This window comes from Lissotriton vulgaris, chromosome 5 (assembly GCF_964263255.1).
Source record: "Lissotriton vulgaris chromosome 5, aLisVul1.2, whole genome shotgun sequence".
Lineage (NCBI taxonomy): Eukaryota > Metazoa > Chordata > Amphibia > Caudata > Salamandridae > Lissotriton > Lissotriton vulgaris.
Genome location: NC_141693.1, coordinates 1,479,596,464 through 1,479,616,942, shown reverse-complemented (window position 1 = coordinate 1,479,616,942; position 20,479 = coordinate 1,479,596,464). Strand labels below are relative to the sequence as shown.

The window sequence follows — 20,479 nt, the reverse complement described above, 5'->3', positions numbered from 1 at the left end:
AAAACATAATACAAGGAACAAGGACAGCCTCATTCTCAAAATAAACGAAACAAAAAAAGCATAACTTCTAAGCAAGTCTTTGCGTCCCTTGCCCCAAGCCTACGGAACTCCACCCCTGACCACTTCATACTAAAACTCCAAAGTTACTGAAGTTTCACACAGAAGTTAAAGAAACACACTCTTTACACTAATTTCAACAAATAGGAACTATCCACCTACCGCTCTTTCAAACCTGCTTCGATGGATTTCCTCCTCAAATTTTGTAAAACTGTAATGTGTTTACGTAAAGCTCTAATATCCGGATATTAGCCAGAAACTGGTTATATGTAAAGGGCTCAGCTTTCCTAGGGTTAGGTTTGCGCAAAACAAATTCTACAAATAAGCTAAAATACCCTATGAAAATATAGTATTCAAACAAATTATGACGGAGTACTGGATTGTAAGATTAAAATTGGTGGGGCTAGCTCAAACAAATGTTTTGGATTTTCACCACCGCTACCAACATAACTAAATAAAGCACTACCCGGAATCTGCAAATCTACAAAATAACCAGAATACAGCAGAGGATTCTGCATGACAAACCAAGAGTTAATCACAACGAGTTTGCAGAGCCATGTGTTATAGAATAGTCTGTTGTGTCAGTACAGATACGGTACTGTATACAAATAAACCAAGCATACAAAGTTTACACGTTTGAAGTCTCAGTGTTGCCCAGAGGGCCTAGCGTCCACATGCTCCTTACTCACTGCCGTTTATTCCATTCAGCGAGACAATAGTTTAGTTGTACACATCTTAAGACAGAGCAGCCAATACGCTTCTGCATTCCCTGTAGGTCCAAGCTGATGCACTACTGAAAGCAGCAGAACAGCCCCCATGCTAGGCACATATTTATTGACCGGCCTAGGACTGCAGCCTTCTCGGCGTGCCCAGGAGTACTCACCTGCTGTAAAGAGGCCGCAAAGGCAGCGTGGGAGCTGTTCAGCCGCGTCCGCAGCTGGCTACAGATGTTCTTGGCCAGCTTTGAGGCACTAAGGCTGTCAATCGCATCCTGAGCAACTTTCCTCTTCCATTCAGGTGTGATAGTGTGCGGGTTCACCCATGAGACACGCTGAAATATCTATAAAAAGGAAGTGGGAAAACATAAGGAGTCGATACTGCAATCAGTTTATGGGATGTAATTAGAAGAGAAATGATATGTGAAGAGAATAGAGGGGGAGAATAAAATTACTGATGGCAGTCATGACAGAAGTACATTAGAAGAACCAAAAAACAATTCATCTCCCACAGGGAACCCACTTTATGATTATTATTTTTTGCCAAAAATCTTTCACATCCACACTTTTCCAAAGGTTCCCTTCCTTTCTTATTATTCTCTCACTAATCACCACCCGATCAGATTCCTAACCGGCAATGCTCAAAATGATTTCTTTGACCGTCAATGGTTTAGTGCTAAATGGAGACATAAGACTACCTCTAAATACTTATCATGAAATTTAATAAGCAGCCAGGATGAGGTGTGGGGGAGAGGTAAGGGGAGACATTAGGTTGTTAGTAGAAACCCTACACAGGCAACAGCCACAATCCTTCTCGGAGTTAACCAAGAAAAGTCTTTAAATTAACCTATGACTCACTCTCTGGTAGCCTGGCATGAAAGCAGCCATGCCCAACTAGGAGGAAACGTATAAAGCATTTATGCAACACCCAGACAGTAAAAGTGAAAACACACACAAAAAATAATCGCACACCAATTTATCAAAACAATAACAACCCAAACAGTTTAACCAAAGATCTAGACTTCAAAACATTATGGTAAGTATAACGAGTAAAACCACCAAGTGCCACTCGTGCTTCTCTGGTTGCAAATTCAGGCCAACTGCAATGGAGCACGGGCTGGATACAGGGACCAGGTTAGTGCCCCTGGAAAAAGTTACTGTGAGAGGGACGGGCAGAAAAAGAAGCTAGGAGGTCTTATGCGTGGATCTATGTTGGCATATTTATTCCAAAACACAATGCAAATAACAAAGTAAAACACAGGTGAGACTCCATGGATGTTGGTTTCTGGGTGGTGCTTGTGCTTTAGACTCCTCTGCAGGTTTCTTCCTCTCCAGGTGGGCGGTGATGACGTTCCCCGGGTACCGTACAAAGAGAAGAGACAGAGGCAGTAAGTATAGCTGTCACAGGGTCATAGGCTTGAAGAAAGAATAGCATTACCAAGGTGGTAGGAAACACCGGGTGCACACTGACGAAGGGCAGTGCAGAGGTGGAGTAGGGAGCGTGCTAAACTTCAGGAGAAAACTAATTATAGAAGTCTAGACTCGTCCCTTACTTCAGGTCACGAGCATAAGCACTGTGCCAAACAGTCAATACCAGGGTCTGAGAGGCTACAACGGGGAACGGAAAGCCAGGGATAACAGGTTTTACAGGTGCGCCAGCTTCCCTCGCCAAAACAAGTGAAGAAAATGGACAAACAAAACAATTTAAATCCCCGTGCCCCGTATCCACAACAACGTTTTCTCCCTACCCCAACCACCTCACCTGATTCATGTACCGCTGAAGCCATAACTCTCCAGAGTTATGGCGGCATACAGGCGTCCTCCGGGTGCGTCTACCAATCCTCGGACCAGGCCTCTGCTTCGCCGGAGACTTAGTCGTCGTCCTCCTCGGGGATGCCGCTGGTCTCGGGTTGGGCCTAGTCAGGTCCAGCCGTCTTCTTCTGAAGGGTTTCCAGGTTCCTCTCGTCTGGGATCTGCGTGCAGTCTTCCTAGTTCCTGGCGTCTTCCGGGTTCTCCTCTTCTTCCGGCAGGACCTCCTTTTTAATGCCAGAGGCCTCCTCCCATTGGTCGGTTCTCTTCCCTGGGTGTTCCTGCAAGGAAGAGTAGGTCGGGTTAGTTAACCCTTGTTTGTCTGGTGCGGCTGATGGTAACACGTCCTGAGAGCCCCGGCGGGGGTCTAACACAGGGGTGAAAGCGGGCTCCTCCTCACAGTTATCTTCCTAAAGTCTAGCACCAAGAGTCCAGTTCACAGTGGAGGAGTCTGCGAGGAGCAAGGAGAGAGTCGTGGATGGTAGTTGCTGTAGCACGAAGAGCCAGCCAGGCGTAACGCACAGACATCACTGTTGCATGAAGATTCTGTCTACATCGTGGACAGTCATCGCTGGAGCTTTGCGGAGGCTGTCACTGCAAGCTGTCGATGCTGTAGCACAAAGGGCAGATTTCGCAACGGCGGTCGTCGCTGGAAGTCATAACTCGATGAGTTGGGTTGTCTGAAGTTTAACGCTGGCTTGGGTAGCAAGATCTTGGCATGAACAGGCCAGTTTTGCTTCAGGATGTCACCTTTTCTTCAAGGAGGGTCTTAACTAATGCCACAAGGATCCAGGACCTGGGTGGCCTCTCTTAGGAATCAGGACTCACTACAACGGAGGCCAACGGGTCTCAAACAGGTCTTGATGCAGGTCCAATTTCAAGTCCAGGCAGCACGTCAGATGCAGGGAGTCATGTGGAGCTTGTTATCTGAGTGTAGCTCTAACAAGAGGTCATCCAGCTAAGCCTTGGAGTCACTTCAGCCTGGGATGAAGGGTGCAGGTCCAGCATTCGTTCTCAAAAACCAGGGCAGGCATCAAGCAGCAGGGCGCCCTTCTGTAGTATCCACAGGTCCAGCAGCGTACTGAAAAGAGTGGGTTTGAGGGTTCCCTTTTTATACCAGGTGCCCACTTTAACGTGGGAGAAGATTCTAGAGCCCCCCTGACCCCCCTTCAAAGGTGTCTGGAATTTCCTGTCTCCCTGCTCTGGTCCCAGTGTGTCCAGGGGCACAATAGGCTAGTGTGGAGTCCTTTGGGTGTGAGCTGAGCCAGTGCCTTTGAAGTGGTAGTGTGGTAGGTGACAACTTTGACCCCATCCTCAAGTAAGAGGTCATCCTGTGATACAGTCTGTGAGGAATACACATAGGCCAACTACACAATCATGTGACCCAGGAACAGGCTGCAGGAACCAAATGGTTAGGACAAAAAATCCGACTTTACAATAAAAGAGGGGTTCAAATTACAATTCTGCAGACACAAAACCTGACTTTCCTACCTGCTCCCAAACAAAATTTCTCATTTATCAAATTTAATAAGGCAACTCAATGTTATTCTTTGGGAGAGGTAGGCCTTGCAGTAGTGAAACACACATTTAGGAGTTTTTCAAGGTTCAAGTGACTTCATGAGTGATGTAATATATGGGAGGTCAAAGCAGTGCATGGCGGAGGTGCAAGCCAAATTGTAGTTGACTCAGTGATCTAGGACTGGCAAATTTAAGAGTGTTTTAAATGTTAGGGGTTGAAATGAGGCAAAAACTAACTTCAGTTTCACCTTTGTTTTTCTCAGTGAATCTCTAGAGTTTTTTTTTTTTTAACGTAAGCTAAGAAGATCATATATATATGCCGTAACTCAAAGTAACATTTTTTTAAATCTCGCCCGCTGGGCGTGTCTGCACATTGCATCCTGGAACTTAGAGTTCTTTCACAAGGTAAGTCTTTAGTAATAGCGGTTGCCGGTTCCACATTGAAATAAATTACCTGGGTTTCTGTAAGGCTGCGAGCGTAGCAGGACTGTTCTCTCCCTTATTGCAGAAACCACAACGCTCTGCGATGTTCATTGACCGCAGTTTTTTGGAGCAGTATGGGAATGTTAGTGGTGGAGCCCCCAGAGTTTGCGCCAGGATGAGGAACAAGGATGACAGCAGAGGATAAGCATGGATTCCGCAGCGGGCGGTTTTTGACAACTGCCAGCACGGGGCCTTGGTTTCCCAAGTCTAGAAAAGCCTTGCCCAGGAGACTGGCGCACTACAGTGACTGGGCACCGCGGACGCCTATGACGAGGCGGTGAGGAATGTTTGGCAATAGTATTTTTTGTTGATTGATCCTATCAAACCTCATGGTTTTGTTCATTTTGCCTTAGTTATTGAGTCCTGCTTGTTACTGTGTACAATATGGCAATTTGACCATTTACAGACTGTTTTGTTGCTCTCTGCTTTAATATTTTGACTATTGGCACGGGCACTCTGCAGCTCCCTAATGAACTTTCGTATGAAACATCCCATGATCTTGTGACTGTTATTTGACTGCCACACTGAACTATGGGAGTGGTAGTTCGTTCACCAGGAGTAAGGCATTCAAGCCGTACATGATGCAATTGATGCAATCCAACTCCATGGGAGGACAGCAATCATTTACTACAATGTGTGCATGTGATTCACATTACACCCTGAGACTGCTTCTCACATTTCAGTCAACTGACTATATGCCGGCTGGTCGACATCACTTGTAAGAAGTGTACGAGCGCTAACACGTCTAACAGCAGCAGCATGAGTTTTATATTATTCATTAGTACCATATTGTGTGGTCTCATTATGTGAAGGGCAACATTTTTAAGAGAAATTGTCATCACCTAATGGTAATGAGGTCAAATATGTTCCCCCTCTAGGTTTGTGATGAAGTTAATCTGCGCTCATGTTCGGAAATGTAATATGGCCCATTGGTGTGATGAACACATACTGTTGATGAACTATGCAATCATTAGTTTTAACATGTATTTGCAATCAGTGTTTAATACTCAACAGTGCTATTACGTACAGTATTTTTTCAATGTTAATCAAAGGCGTTCTAGGGGGATGGGCTACATATAAAGAGTTTTGGCAACAAATTGATTGACAAAGGCTTCTGCGAAGCCGAAACGATTCTTTTACCGCAAGTTCGAGTGGGACCCAGAGAATAAAGAAGGCCATATGCAAAACTTTCTCGAGTACATGCCTTCTTCCTTTCAGGAGTGGGATGATCGATATAGATAGATAGATATACACTGCAACTCACTGTAACAGTCTTAAATCTCGCCCGCTGGGCACGTCTGCACATTGCATCCTGGAACTTGTTCTTTAGCAAGGTAAGTCTTTAGTAATAGAGGTTGCCGGTTCCACATTGAAACAAATTACTTGGGTTTCTGTAAGGCTGTGAGTGTAGCAGGACTGTTCTCACGCTTATTGCAGAAATCACAACGCTCCATATTGCGATGTTCAGTGACATCGCTGGACACCGCTTCCTTTCAATCCTTCCGCGACCCTGGATCGGCGGCAATTCAATTACTACAAACAAAGCACCAGACTTGGAGGCCACACATGTAAGGCCTGTAAGGCAGCCCTGCTTGACATCGACAAGTGCACAGAATTTCATTTGCCAGCATTCAAGTCTTGACGCGTTTTGGGCATCCTCGCCCTTGGTCACATATAATCTGGCTGATGCAAAACAGGTAGTATGCCACAACTCAAAGTAACAGTTTTTTATATCTCGCCCACTGGGCGTGTCTGCACATTGCATCCTGGAACTTTTTCTTTCACAAGGTAAGTCTTTAGAATAGCGGTTGCCAGTTCCTATCTATATTTATATTCACTGAAAAATAAACCAAGTTTCAGACATGTTATAGTTAGGAATTAGCATTTAAAAAGCCTTAGAAATTAATTGAAAAAATCATAGGTTTCAAGGCCGTTAAAGTTAGCTGGACATTTCACTCATGCAAAACCATTGAAATTTCTCAGTTATAGTTAGTTCTGCAAACTATAACTCCCGCGCCCGCAATCCACTGCAGATGAAGTCACATATTACATCATTCATGACATGGTCTGTGACATCACTGATGACAGAACTGATGACATCTCAAATGACATCACTGATGACATCATCCAGTGAATGTGGTTTGGTTTGTTATTTAAATATGTATTATATATAGCAATCTGCATTAAAGAATGAGTGGATATATAAATATCTGGATGGAGGATTTAGTAGCAGTGTGATTGACTGTTTACTCGACTAATTTATAGTGTCTCACTAAACATATTGGTTAGTGACTAAACTGTGTGAATATCTGCATCACAGTCAGTTGCTTTGTAAACTGCTGCACCAGTTGGTTACTAGCTATGTGAAAGTCTATATTAGTTCTTGATTAGTTAACAGAGTATTTGTGTGGGAGAGTGAATGTGTGTGTGGTTCGGTGTGGGGTGTGTGACTGCCCAAAGATGTGTGAACAGTGGATTCAGTAGGTATATGAGGTTAAGATTGCATGTTATAACAGTTGTTGGGTGAGTGAATATCTTTATGGGTGTGGTGATGAGCAAATATCTCTCTCAATGGTACATGTCCAACAAACTAGAAAAATTAAAGGCAGTGTATGTGACAATTGTATATACATTTATATATCTCCAGTTAGCGCCACAGAGCTGCGTTGCAGAGAGGTGTAAAAAGGGGCGCGACCTGGAACACCTCTCTGCAATGCAGGTCTCTGGCACATACAGGAGGTTCATGTTGGGCTAGTTGGCCCCCAGGGACCCTCAGGATTGAAGAGAATTAATTCCCTAACTTAAAATGCGCCACATGGCGTGTTTGCACACGTCACTTCAGGCCCGCCCCCTTCCTTCACCATTGTGCAAACGCGCCCCCTGGTGAGTTGTAAGTTGGGGAATTAATTCCCCTTCAATACTGAGGGTCCCAGAGGGCCAACTAGCCCACCAGGTATCCAGTATGCGCCAGGGAGCTGTGTTGCAGACCGGTGTTAAGAGACCATGCCCCTTTTTACACCTCTTGCAACGCAGCTCTGTAGCACTGATGGGCTAGCTGGACCCCTGGGATCCTCCGGATACAAGGGGACTCAATCCCCCAATTTACAACGCGCCAGGGGGCACGTCTGCATAGTGGTGGATAAAGCGGGCATGGCATTTGTCTACCTCTCACCAATCCCACTGTGTGGGGCTTACTGGAGGTAAAAGGTAGGCTAGTTGGCTCTTAAAGGACCCCCAGTAGTGAAGGGGACTTCAATTTTCATCCAAGAGTATGCCAGGGAGCGCATTTGTAGAGTGGTGGGCAAAGTGGGCGAGGCCTGGTACGAGTGCTTACCAGTGCTGCTGTGTGGGACTGACTGGAGGTAATACTTTGGGAAGTTGGCCCCCCAAGGATGTCCTTGGGGGCCAACTACCCCTCTTGTTACCTCCAGTAATTCCCACACAGTGGGATTGCCAAGACTTCTTCTGAGGCCATGGTCCCTTTTCTCTACCACTCTGCAAACTTTCCACGTGGCACACTAAGGGATAGGGGATGAAGTCCAATTTAGTCCTGAGGGAGTTTGGGGGCCAAGAATCCCTCCTGTTACCTCCTGTAAGTCATACGCAGCGGAATCCCTTTGCGTTGGATGGACGCCCAGCACCCTTTCTCCACCACTCTGCAAACGCGACTACTAGTTAAAAGTAGCATATTTCTGCACCTCTGACTTGGAGGTAGTTTTAATCAGCCTGCCCTACTATGTACTAGGGTCTTACAGAGGAGGTCATGCTATTCACAGGGGTACCCCAAAACATAGTGTTCTCTAGTGTATGTAGGTGTTTTCACTGTATTCTAAGTGTCTATTAGCATAGCACTGGCTCTAGGCCTGGTTTGTCAAGAGTCAGTTACCACCAGTAACGGTCTGAAAAAGTTGTGGGTGTTAGACCTGTCAGCCTTTTGGGTGGTTTCCCTCTAACTTCTATTTTTCCCGCCATTTTTTTGTGTGGCCTTAGGACTCTGGGCGCCTCAACACTGCTACTCAGTGCTGAGGTGCAGGTGTGCTCTTTTAAAATGGTGGCCTGGTTAGAATTTACCTCAGAGCCCTGGTCCATAGAAAAGCATTGTAGGGTTCCAGAACCTTCCGGTCCACTCTAGTGACTTGGGGCTAGTCTATATAAGGGAGGGCTCTGGGCGGCCATTTTGTCCACTCTGAGGAACCAGCTGGAGTGCAGACTGCTGCGTGAGGGGGTTGGTCCAACTGACCAGATTGATGGTTCTTAGGGGCTGCTGCCTGGTGAGATAAAATCTGCCATCTTACCTGCTGATCTGGCCCTGCTGTGGGGAACAGTGACCAACCTCTATTCCCCCTTACCTGCAGAACTTAAGACTACCAGGTTTATGAGGGACCACCGACTTTGCCAGAGGGAAGGGTGGTGAGTGAACTCCTGTGAGAGCATGCGCTGCTGTGGTCCCCTTTCCTAAAGTGAAGCTGGGTGATGATTGCCCAGAATCACCACCGCCCTCTAATTCCCCTCTCTAAGTGGTGTTTATGATAGCCCCCACCCCCACCCCGCCCCTTGGCGTTTCCACTGCAAAAGGAGAAGCACATCATTGCATCAGGAAATCCCCGTCTGAGGGCCGGTTCCTTTCTTCCTTCAAGTGCTGGGGTACTTACTGCGCGAGATTGGAGAAAGACTCGCTGCTGGGCTGCCCCCAAAACTGTTCTCGCTGGGCCTTCCGATCGCCGGACATATCTGGGAGGGTCAGCTGAGCTGTAGTGTCGGCCCGGACCTCAGAGAAACTGCCGGGAGCTGAGGGGCAGGCCTGCGTTGTCGGAGCTCCTCCTCAGGGAGTTTCCGCTAATTTGGTCAGAGGACGCAGGGGAAAGCTGTCGGAAGTGTTGTTGCTGCCGCGCTAACCTGGAAGCCTGGGGGAGGCGCGGCTGCAGCTGGTGGAGCTTGGAGGGGGTTTGGAGACGCTAACGCCCCTTCTCCCGGCCCAGGAGCAGTTCAGAGTGACCGGGTGGGAGGTGGAAGTAGCGCCCGGCTCCGTGCAAAGTCAGCAGACCGGTAAGAGAGTGGGAGCGCTGAGGAGGGACCCGTGTGGCAGGAGTGCCTTCCCTTTTAGCCTCATCCGTCAAGGGCCGGTTGTGGGATTCTTGCACAGGGAGGTGTGGGTCAGTCAGGGGTACCAAAGCGGGAGCGCAATTTAATTGTGGAACTGTGACTTCAAGATTCAGCCGTGTGTGGGCCCATGTCCTCAGGTCTGCTCTACTTTCCCACACAAGTCCAAAATAGCAAAGCCTGAATGGGGAAAATTGTGACAGGAATGAAAATAGAACACCACTCTATTTATAGAAGCCAACTGTCATTGGAACTGAACTTATTACATTGGTCTGCTTGATTTCATGTCTTTATTTACTGGAAGTAATATGATTACCTGCCTGCCTTTCTTCTAATGTACTTTTACAGCTAATGGTGAATTGAAATAAGTACCCACTTACTTCTCTTCGAATGTAAACTCTGCTAGATTCAATTATACTGTGAAATCCCTACTCGATTTTGGGTACTGTGTAGAAATTATCTGATTCCTAACCTCAGCTGGAGACTGATTGGAGACAGTATGCATGGTCATATTCTCATTGATGCAGGTAATCGAATGCAGAAATGCTAAGTATAAGTTATGAATTGCTAGAATTTTAGAAGCTAACCTAAAGAAAACGATAAAGCATTTCTAATATTTTTCATAAGACAGTGTGGTGTAATTTTTGGTGGGGGTGCATTGGGAAAGTTGTGGTGTGTGTGACGCAGGTACAACACATGTGCCCTGAAGTTAGGCCTTACCACCCTCTGCCATGCTACCCCAAGTGGGCCGGATATTCCGGGTCCAACAGTGGGCACAGGATTCAATTCAATTCAGTTAATTTATATAGCGCGCTACATACCCAGAGGGTCTCAAGGCGATTGGGGAAGGGTGGGGAATTACTTGTCGAATATCCAGGTTTTAAGTTGCTTTCTGAATACTAGGTGGTTCTGAGTGAGGCGAAGGTGAATAGGAAGTGAGTTCCAGGTTTTTGCCGCCAGGTAGGAGAAGGATCTTCCTCCCATGGTGGCTTTGTTGATGCGAGGTACAGCAACAAGGGCTTGGTGGGAGGATCGTAGCTGGCGGGAGGGGGTGTAGAAGGAAAATCGTGTGTTGAGGCATTCGGGTCCAAGTTCGTAAAGTGCTTTGTGTGCGTGGGTTAGGAGGCGGAATGTTATCCTCTTATTGACAGGGAGCCAGTGGAGGTTTTTCAGGTGACCAGAAATGTGGTCTTTACGCGGGATGTCAAGTATGAGTCTGGCTGATGCGTTCTGGATGCGTTGGAGTTTTTTCTGAAGTTTTGCGGTGGTACCGGCATATAGGGTGTTTCCGTAGTCCAGGCGGCTTGTCACCAGTGCGTGGGTGACCGCTTTTCTTGTTTCGGTGGGGATCCAGCGAAATGTTTTTTTGAGCATACGAAGAATGTTGAAGCAGGATGATGAAACGGTGTTGACTTGTCTGGCCATCGAGAGTGAGTCCAGAATGACGCCCAGGTTCCGTGCGTGGTCAGTCGGGATGGGTGCTTTTCCAAGGGACTCTGGCCACCACGAGTCGTCCCAGGCGGAGGGGGAGGTGCCTAAGATAAGGACTTCTGTTTTGTCGGAATTCAGTTTCAGACGGCTCTGCTTCATCCACTCGGCTACTTCTCTCATTCCATTACGTAGGTTGGTTTTGGCGGTGTTAGGGTCTTTGGTGAGTGAGAGGATCAGTTGAGTGTCATCAGCGTAGGAGATGATGTTGAGGTTATGTTGGCGGGCGATGGCCGCGAGGGGGCTCATGTATACATTGAAGAGGGTAGGACTGAGTGAGGATCCCTGTGGCACACCGCAAATGACTTCAGTGGCCTCAGATTTGAATGGTGGGAGGCGGACTCTCTGGGTTCTTCCAGAAAGGAACGAGGTGATCCATTCCAGTGCTTTTCCTTGGATTCCGATGTTTCTGAGGCGTTGTAGCAGGGTGCTATGACAGACTGTGTCGAAGGCTGCGGAGAGGTCGAGGAGGATGAGGGCGACTGTCTCCATTGTCCAGTAGAGTTCGTATGTCGTCTGTTGCTGCGATGAGTGCGGTCTCAGTGCTATGTTTGGCTCGGAAGCCGGACTGAGAGGAGTCGAGGGATTTGTTGGTTTCGAGGAAGGCGGCGAGCTGGTTGACAGCTTTCTCGATGACCTTGGCCGGGAATGGAAGGAGAGAGATGGGGCGGTAGTTTTTGAGTTCGGTGGGGTCAGCTGTGGGTTTTTTTTTTTAGAAGGGCGCCGAGTTCGGCGTGTTTCCAGCTGTTCGGGAAGGTGGCGGAGTTGAGGGAGCAGTTGATGACATCTCGGAGGTGTGGTGCTATGATGAAGTCTGCTTTGTTGAAGATGTGGTGAGGGCATGGGTCTGTGGGGGATCCTGAGTGGATGTAGTTCATCAGGCGGATGGTGTCCTCAGTGGAGATTGTGTTCCAGTCATTAAGGATGCTCAGGGGGGGTGACGGTACGGCAGAAGGTTGGGTGGGTTGGCCTCCGGGTTGGTTGTCAAAGCTGTTGTGGATGTCTGCGATTTTGTTGTGGAAGAACGAAGCTAGGGAGCGATTTTGCAACAAGGCCTCTTTCTGCTCCTCTCTTGGTACTTGCTTCTTCCTGCATTTTTCTTAGTGTTTGTGGACTTCTGTTGCTTCTTTCTGCATTTCTTTTGCTTCTTTCTGTGCGCTTTTCTTCTTTCTTCACGTCTTACCTCTGTAGGCATAGTTAGTGAATTTCAAAGGTTTTTTAAATGCTAGTTTCTAACAAACCATAGGTTTCAGGCATGTTATAGTTCAAAATTAGCATTTAAAAAACCTTATAATTTCCCTGAAAAAAACATAGGTTTTAGGGAAAGTTAGTTAGTTGGACATTTCACTCGTACAAAACCAGAGAAATTCCCCCGTTACAGTTAGTTCAGCTAACTATAACTCGCTCCCCCGTAATGCACTGCTGAAGACGTCACATATTACATCACTCATGACATGGTCAGTGACATCACTGATGACATCTCAAATGACATCACTGATGACATCATCCATGTGATAATTTGATGCATCTTCTCACACCCTAATATAACCATTGATACACCCACTCTAAATTACAGACGTCCATTCTCAAAACCATAGACACTCCAACACCAATAACTACATATCCACTCACTCACTGATTCGGACGTTTAAACACACATCCACTCACTCGCCCGTACAGTCACTCATACTTATGGTCACTCAGTACAGGACTATCATATGCACTTATACACCTATATAGACACTCACACACCACCACTCATTCGTAGAGGTACTCACACACCTAGTCAGTCATGCAAATAATTAATCACACTGCCATTTACTCACCTAGACAGTTATACACACACCAGCTCAATTACTCATACAAATACTAGAACATTCTTACGCTCTTATACAATCACTGATACAAGCGCACACACCCATCCATACAGCCACCCTCACAATCACACACTCATTTGAAGCCAATTATATACTCCAACACAGATATATACTGCCTTTCACATATGCAGTTACTCACACATGTACCACTGAGATATACATTCACTCACTCACCCATACACACACTCACCCACCCATACAGTCCATCACCGATGCACTCTTGAAACCATGCACCCAGTGAATCACCCACTCACACATCTATGCATAGTCACACACTCCACCCACACACTCAGGCACCCATACAGATACTCGGACAGCCAATCAATAACACATATAGACTCATGTAGGTATTCACAAACCCATGCAGCCGATTACATACCAACAGATAGACGGATACAGACATTCACACAGTTTAGTCACTAACCCATGCATTCAGTAAGATACTTTAATCACTCACATAGAGTCAGTCATGCACCTACCAAATCATCCATTCAGACACTTATACACCCACTCATTCTTCAATACGCATTTCCCTTTATCTATTAAACATATTTAAACTTTACAGAAACACAGTCACTGGATGATGCCATCAGTGACATCACTGATGACATCTCAAATTACGTCGCTGACCAGGTCATGAGTGATGTAATATGCGATGTCATCAGCAGTGCATTGCGGGGGCACAAGTTATAGTTAGCTGAACCAACTATAATGCAAATGCTACTTACCAGTATGCATCTGTTCTTGGCATGTAGGGCTGCTGACATTCATATCTGTGCATAGATCGCCGCCTAGTGTTGGGTCCGGATGATTGCACATTGTTGTCCTGGAAGAGTCTTCGAAGTATCACGAGATAGGTGGCTCCTCCCCTGGACTACAGTGCGCATGGGCATCGCCTCCATCCCCAGATTGTTTTTAGCCATTGGCAGAGATGGAGTGAAGTATGTGAGTGATGACCATGCTATGAGCATATATATATATATGAATACTGCAGCTGCTACAGGCGCCGGGGAGGAGGGTGGGCGATATGAATGTCAGCAGCCCTACATGCCAAGAACAGATGCATACTGGTAAGTAGCATTTGCAGTTCGAGGCATGTGGGCTGCTAAATTCATATCTGTGCATAGAATACATAGCAGTCCTCCCATTATTGGCGGCCGCCCATGCCAGCTGCAGCAGTTTGAAAAAGTGTTTTGAGAACAGCCTGACCAACAGCTGCCTGCTGTTTGGAGTGCACGTCTACACAGTAATGTTTAGTAAAAGTATGTGTGCTAGACCATGTGGCTGCCCTACAAATATCTTCTAAGGGAATGTTACCTAGGAAAGCCATAGAGGCCCCCAACTTTATGGTGGAGTGGGCTCTTGGTGGAATTGTGAGAGTGCGTTTAGCCTTAGCGTAACAGATCTGAATGCATTTCACGATCCAGCTAGCGATACCAGCTTTGGAGATAGCGTTTCCCTTGTGGTGTGAGGCAAATGCAACGAAAAGTTGCTTGGTCTTACGAAAGTCCTTTGTTCTGTCAATGTAGTACATTAAGGCTCTTTTAACGTCGAGGGTGTGGAGCATCCGCTCCGCCAGCGACTCTGGGTTTTGAAAAAACACTGGCAACTCAATTGTCTGGTTTATGTGGAATTGAGATACAACCTTGGGTAAGAATTTAGGGTTAGTGCGGAGCACCACCCTGTTAGCGTGTACTTGGAAGAAAGGTTCTTGGATGGTGAGCGCCTGCAACTCACTAACCCTCCGTAGCGATGTAATTGCTACTAAGAAAGCCACCTTCCAAGTCAGAAACTGAAGCTCACAAGAGTGCAGTGGCTCAAAGGGAGGACCCATCAGCCTTGTAAGAACCACATTGAGGTTCCATTCCGGAGCTGGTGGTGTCCGTGGTGGAATGACCCTTTTGAGTCCTTCCAGAAAAGCCTTGATAGCAGGGACCTTAAAAAGTGATAGGTGTTGCCTATTCTGGAGGTATGCTGCCATTGCAGACAAGTGAATGCGGATGGAAGAATACGCCAAATTGCATTGGTACAGGTGGAACAGGTAACAAATGATGTTCTGAATGGAAGCATCTAGCGGGTCAATATCGTGGTTTACACAGTAAATGACAAACCGCTTCCATTTAGCCGCATAACATGCTCTAGTAGTGGGCTTCCTTGCCTCCCGAATGATGTCCATGCAATCGGGGGGGAAGATTGAGGTAGCCAAACTCTAGGACTTCAGGAGCCAGATCGCCAGGTTGAGCTGTTGCGGATCTGGGTGCTGAATGTCGCCATGGCTCTGCGTCAGAAGGCTGGGTGTGAGATGAAGCCTTTGATGCGGTACCACGGAGAGTTCCAGAAACGTGGTGTACCATGGTTGGCGAGCCCACGTTGGAGCAACCAGGATGAGAGTCATCGAGTGCTGCCTGAGTTTGCGTGCCACCAGCGGAATCAGAGGTACTGGGGGAAAAGCGTACGCAAATCTGCCTGACCAGTTCATCCACATCGCATTGCCCTGCGATTGCGGGTGTGGGAACCTGGCGGCGAAGCTTTGGCATTTTGCGTTCTCCTTTGTGGGCGAACAGGTCCATCTCTGGATGACCCCACCTTTGGAAGTACGGTTGGAGTACTGATGGATGTATCTCCCACTCGTGCATTTGGTGGCTGTGCCTGCTGAGCAGGTCCGCCATCTGGTTGTCTTTGCCCGGGAGATGCTCCGCCATGAGGAAGATGTTCCTCTGAATGGCCCACTTCCACATGCTCTGAGCCAGATGAGACAGCTGCGGAGAGTGTGTGCCCCCCTGAATGTAGTACATGGCCGTCATGTTGTCCGTCCGGATCAACACAACCTTGTTGCACAGATGTACTTTGAATGCCTTCAAGGCCATGAAGATTGCCATCAGTTCCAAAACGTTGATGTGCATCTTCCTTTGCTGTAGTGTCCATAGTCCCTGCACTGTGTAGTGGAGTACATGCGCTCCCCATCCCTGGAGAGAAGCGTCCGTTGTCAGGATAATCTGTGGCACAGGCTCCTGGAACGGTCGGCCCTTGCAAAGGTTTTGTGGATTCCACCAATGCAGAGAGTTGTATGCCCGACCGCTCACCAACACTAGGTCTGTTAGTTGCCCATGAGCCTGAGTCCACTGACGTGCTAGGCACTCCTGAAGCGGACGCATATGTAGTCTCGCGTGCGGGACGATGGAGATGCAGGAGGCCATCATGCCTATCAACTGCATGAACACCTTCGCTGGAAGCGAGTGCTGAGGTCTGAATCGTTGGATCAGCGTTTGGATACTGGCGATTCTCACTGAATTTGGCTGCGCAGTGGCTGCCAGAGTGTCTATTGTTGCGCCCAGATACTGCCGTATATGGGCGGGTTGGAGATGGGATTTTGGATAGTTCAGCGAGAATCCCAGAACGTGCAGGAGATGAATGGTGCGGGACACGTGGTCGGCGCACTGCTGTTCTGACTTTGCCTGAATGAGCCAGTCGTCCAGATAGGGATAGACGTGGACGTTCTGGCGTCGTAGATGCGCCGCCACAGTCGCCAGGCACTTTGTAAAGACTCTTGGCGCTGTGGTGACCCCGAAAGGCAGAACCCTGAACTGGTAGTGCTGGTCTTGAATCGTGAATCTGAGGTACTTCCTGTGGGAAGGATGCAGGGGGATATGAAAGTATGCATCCTTGAGATCCAGCGTAGCCAGGAAGTCCCCCTGTTGAAGCAGAGGGAGGACCTGCTGCAACGTGAGCATATGGAAGTGCTCCGACAGGATGTACCAGTTGAGGGGCCTGAGGTCCAGGATGGGCCTGAGCGATCCGTCCTTTTTGGGGATTAGAAAGTACAGAGAGTAAACTCCTGTTCCCCTTTCTTGCAGTGGAACGAGCTCTATTGCTCCTTTTTGCAGCATGACTTGAACTTCCTGCTGCAACAAGTGCAAGTGCTCGCCGGACATAGGACGGTTTCTTGGAGGTATGTTTGGTGGAGTGGAAGTAAGTTCCAGACAGTAACCGTACTGGATAAGAGATTTGACCCACCTGTCCGTGGTGATGGATTTCCACGCGGGCAGGAACTGCTGGAGTCTCCCCCCGACCGGTGTTGTGTGGTCGGGGGGCAGTGACAAGGCGTCACTGTTTGTTGGTGGAGGAGGACCTTGAGCTGTTGTTTCCACGTCCCCTGCCTTTGACGTTGTTGCCCCTGTAACCACCTCTACCTTTGTTGGTGTAGGAGGTTTGGGTGTTGCTCTTATAGTACTGCGTGGATTGTGATGCCTGACCCCTTGATGTGCCTCTGTTATTGGAGCGGCGAAAGGAACCACCCCGAAACTGCTGAGACTGGAGGGCCCCCATAGACTTAGCAGTGTCCGTCTCTTTTTTCATTTTTTCAAGGGTCGCATCCACCTCGGGGCCAAACAGGTGGTCTGGATTAACTGTTTGGTTCAAGATGGTTGTCTGTATATCTGGTTTGAAGCCTGATATTCTAAGCCATGCATGCCTCCGCAGCAACACGCTAGTGTTTATCGCCCTGGAGGCGGTATCAGCCACGTCCAGCGCACATTTGATGGAAGCGTTGGTGATCAGCTTCCCCTCCTGAATCAACATTTCACCTGCCTCCTTGTACTGATCAGGTAAGTGCTGCAGAAGTGTTTCTAGGGTGTCATAGTGCGCCCTATCGTAGCGTGCAAGTAGGGCCTGCATGTTTGAAATGCGCCAAATATTAGCTGCCTGCGCAGCAATGCGTTTCCCTGAGGCTTCAAATATTTTTGACTCCTTGTCTGGGGCAGGAGCGTCACCCGTGGTCTGCGAGTTCGCCCGCTTACGTGCGTTGGATACAACCAAAGAGTCCAGTGGCAAGTGTCCCTTGATGTACGTTGGATCCGAGGGCGCTGCCTTGTATTTTTTGTCAATACGAGGATTGATGACTCGCGCCCGAGTGGGCTCTTTGAAAACCTCTGGCGCGTGCTTCATCACTCCCTTGAGCATAGGTAATGTCTTGACTGACTTTTCAGCCACTGAGAAAGTGTCAAACAGAAAATCGACATCCACAGGATCTGTATGTAGGTCGACATGATTAGCTGCAGCTCTCTCAATCAGAGCGTTGAAGGCTGCAGAGTGCTCTGTTGGAGAAGTTTTCGCTGCAAAAAGCTGCGGTTCATGACCCGACTGAGGGTCCTCAGGGTCGCCTCCAGCAGACCAAGGTTCATGTACCTCCTCTGGATCAGAGTATGCTGGATAGTTGTACTCGTCCTCCTCATCTCCGTCACCTTCCCCAGCGTTAGAATGCGTCGGTGAAAGTTCCAAATTATGTGGAGATGCGGGCTCTATAGGGGCAGAAGTACCCGCAGAGTCCTTTTTGTTCTTGAGTGGAATACGAAAATGTTCCAACACGGGCTCCGTGGTGATCTTCCTTTTAAGGAGAGAGAGCTTCCCGGTGTTGGCGTCGATGATAACCTCTCGACGCTCCTCATCTGCGAGTGGCTGGAGCCGAGGTTTCGGCACTACCAAGGACGCCTTGGGCGTTGACACCACCTTCACGGGCACCCCGGCCCCATGCCTCGGAGCGAAAGTCTTCGGCGGCAGCGTGAAGTGGATAGGCGTCTGCGCCTTTGCCGGCTTTGGTGTAGGCTTCGGCACCACATCCTTCGGTTCGGGAGCCACAGCGTCCTTCCGAATCCGCTGCAGGGACTCAACGACCTTTTTTGTTAAGGCCGGGGAGGGCTGGACCGGCTCGAGCGATTTCCCCGAGTCCGGAGTCGGGTCGGCGAAAGGCACGGTCTTCGGAGCCGACACATCACCATCCTTGGCTTTGACGGCCGAAGTCGGCGCAGCCAGAGCTTCGGAGTCGTCCTGACGCTTCTTTGGAGCCTTCTTCGGGTCATCGACCTCGACCACCTTCGGCGCCGACGCGGCCGCGTCGGTCGTCTTCGCCTTCGACACCGGGGTCTTCGGGTCGGCCATCTTGGCGCGGCTCTTGATGTCGGCCATCTTGAATTTCTTATACATTGAGGCCTCTGGAACCTTCTGTCCCACCAGTGCGACTTTCACTTTCGGTTTCGAAACCGTTGGTGTGGACCCCGATGGCTTCACTTTCGTTTTCTTCAACGGGAGTGGCACATCAGAAATGTCCGTGGCCGGGCCCGGAGGCGGGGCCGTGGGACGATTAATGAGGTCTTGGGTAAGGCCCGAAGGCGATCCCTCGACCTGGGCCGTATAGTGGGGGTTGACCCCTGAGTCAGTTTGAGGATGCTCCTCCTCCGAGCTATCCTCCACGGTGGCAATGGCCCCATCGTCGTCCCCTACCTCACCGACGACTTCATCAAACTCCTCGTCTCCCGCGTCGTAGTTTTCTTCTTCCGACGCCGGGCTAGAGTCCGAAACTTGAAAGACATTGTCGTCTCCAACGTCTTCTTCGAAGATGTTGTCTGGCGGGGGCGCCGATAACTGGGCCTGGAGTCTAGCGGCCCGCCGAAGCTTGAGAGTCTTCTTACACCGGAACTTTGAGCAGGCCATACACCTGGCCTAATCATGGTCCGGCGACAAACATTTGTTGCACACCGGGTGCACGTCGAGGTGTGAATATTTTGAGGTGCACACCGGGCACCTCTTAAACGGAGTTCGTTCCATGTCTGGAGCGTCGTGTAGGCCCGTCCGCGCCGACAGCACGCAGAAGGGCAGCAAGAGTTCGGAGCTGAAGAACAGACAAACCCGAACGAAAGACTATACCGACGCCAAGCCTAAAGACCTTTTGGTCTCAAGTTAGGAAAGTTAAACAACTATCGATTCCGACAGAGGGAACCGAAACACATCCGAACCCAATGGCGGAAAAAAACAATCTGGGGATGGAGGCGATGCCCATGCGCACTGTAGTCCAGGGGAGGAGCCACCTATCTCGTGATACTTCGAAGACTCTTCCAGGACAACAATGTGCAATCATCCGGACCCAACACTAGGCGGCGATCTATGCACAGATATGAATTCAGCAGCCCACATGCCTCGAACCGGGGGAATTTCTCTGGTTTTGTACGAGTTAAATGTCCAACGGAATCAGGGAGTTGTAAGGTCAAGGAAAGACTATTTAAAGACAATTGTATTGAAGGAAACCATTCCTTTTGTGTTTGCCTGTACATGAAGTCACTTTATGTAATATTAGTGAATAAGTAACACTTTACCCAAGCCCATACAGCGTGTAATGAAATGAATTAGGGGATATTAAAGGCCAAGGAAGGACTATTAGGATCGGTATATTCAAGAAAATAATTCCTTTGGGACTGTTTGAACATAAAGTCACTATGAAATATCAGTTAAGTTTACAATAGCACAGAGGCACTCTTCTCAAGCCTATTCAGGGCATAATAAAATGAATCACTGGGGTTTTACTGCACAAAGTCAATATAAAGGTTATTTAAAAAGTTTACATCAGCACTTAAGACATTTTATCCAAGCCCATTTTGGGTG

The 20,479-nt window shown here is 48.4% G+C and overlaps 1 protein-coding gene across 2 annotated transcripts in view; it reads right to left on the bottom strand.

The window, feature by feature from the left end:
• The window catches only part of DSTYK (dual serine/threonine and tyrosine protein kinase), a 422,611-nt gene that overhangs the window by 111,180 nt on the left and 290,952 nt on the right, over window positions 1-20,479 (bottom strand). For both annotated transcript variants that reach the window (XM_086923449.1, XM_086923448.1), the window contains exon 6: window positions 941-1,117. In XM_086923449.1, coding sequence (XP_086779575.1) covers window positions 941-1,117 — 177 coding nt within the window. The remainder of the gene's footprint in view (window positions 1-940; window positions 1,118-20,479) is intronic.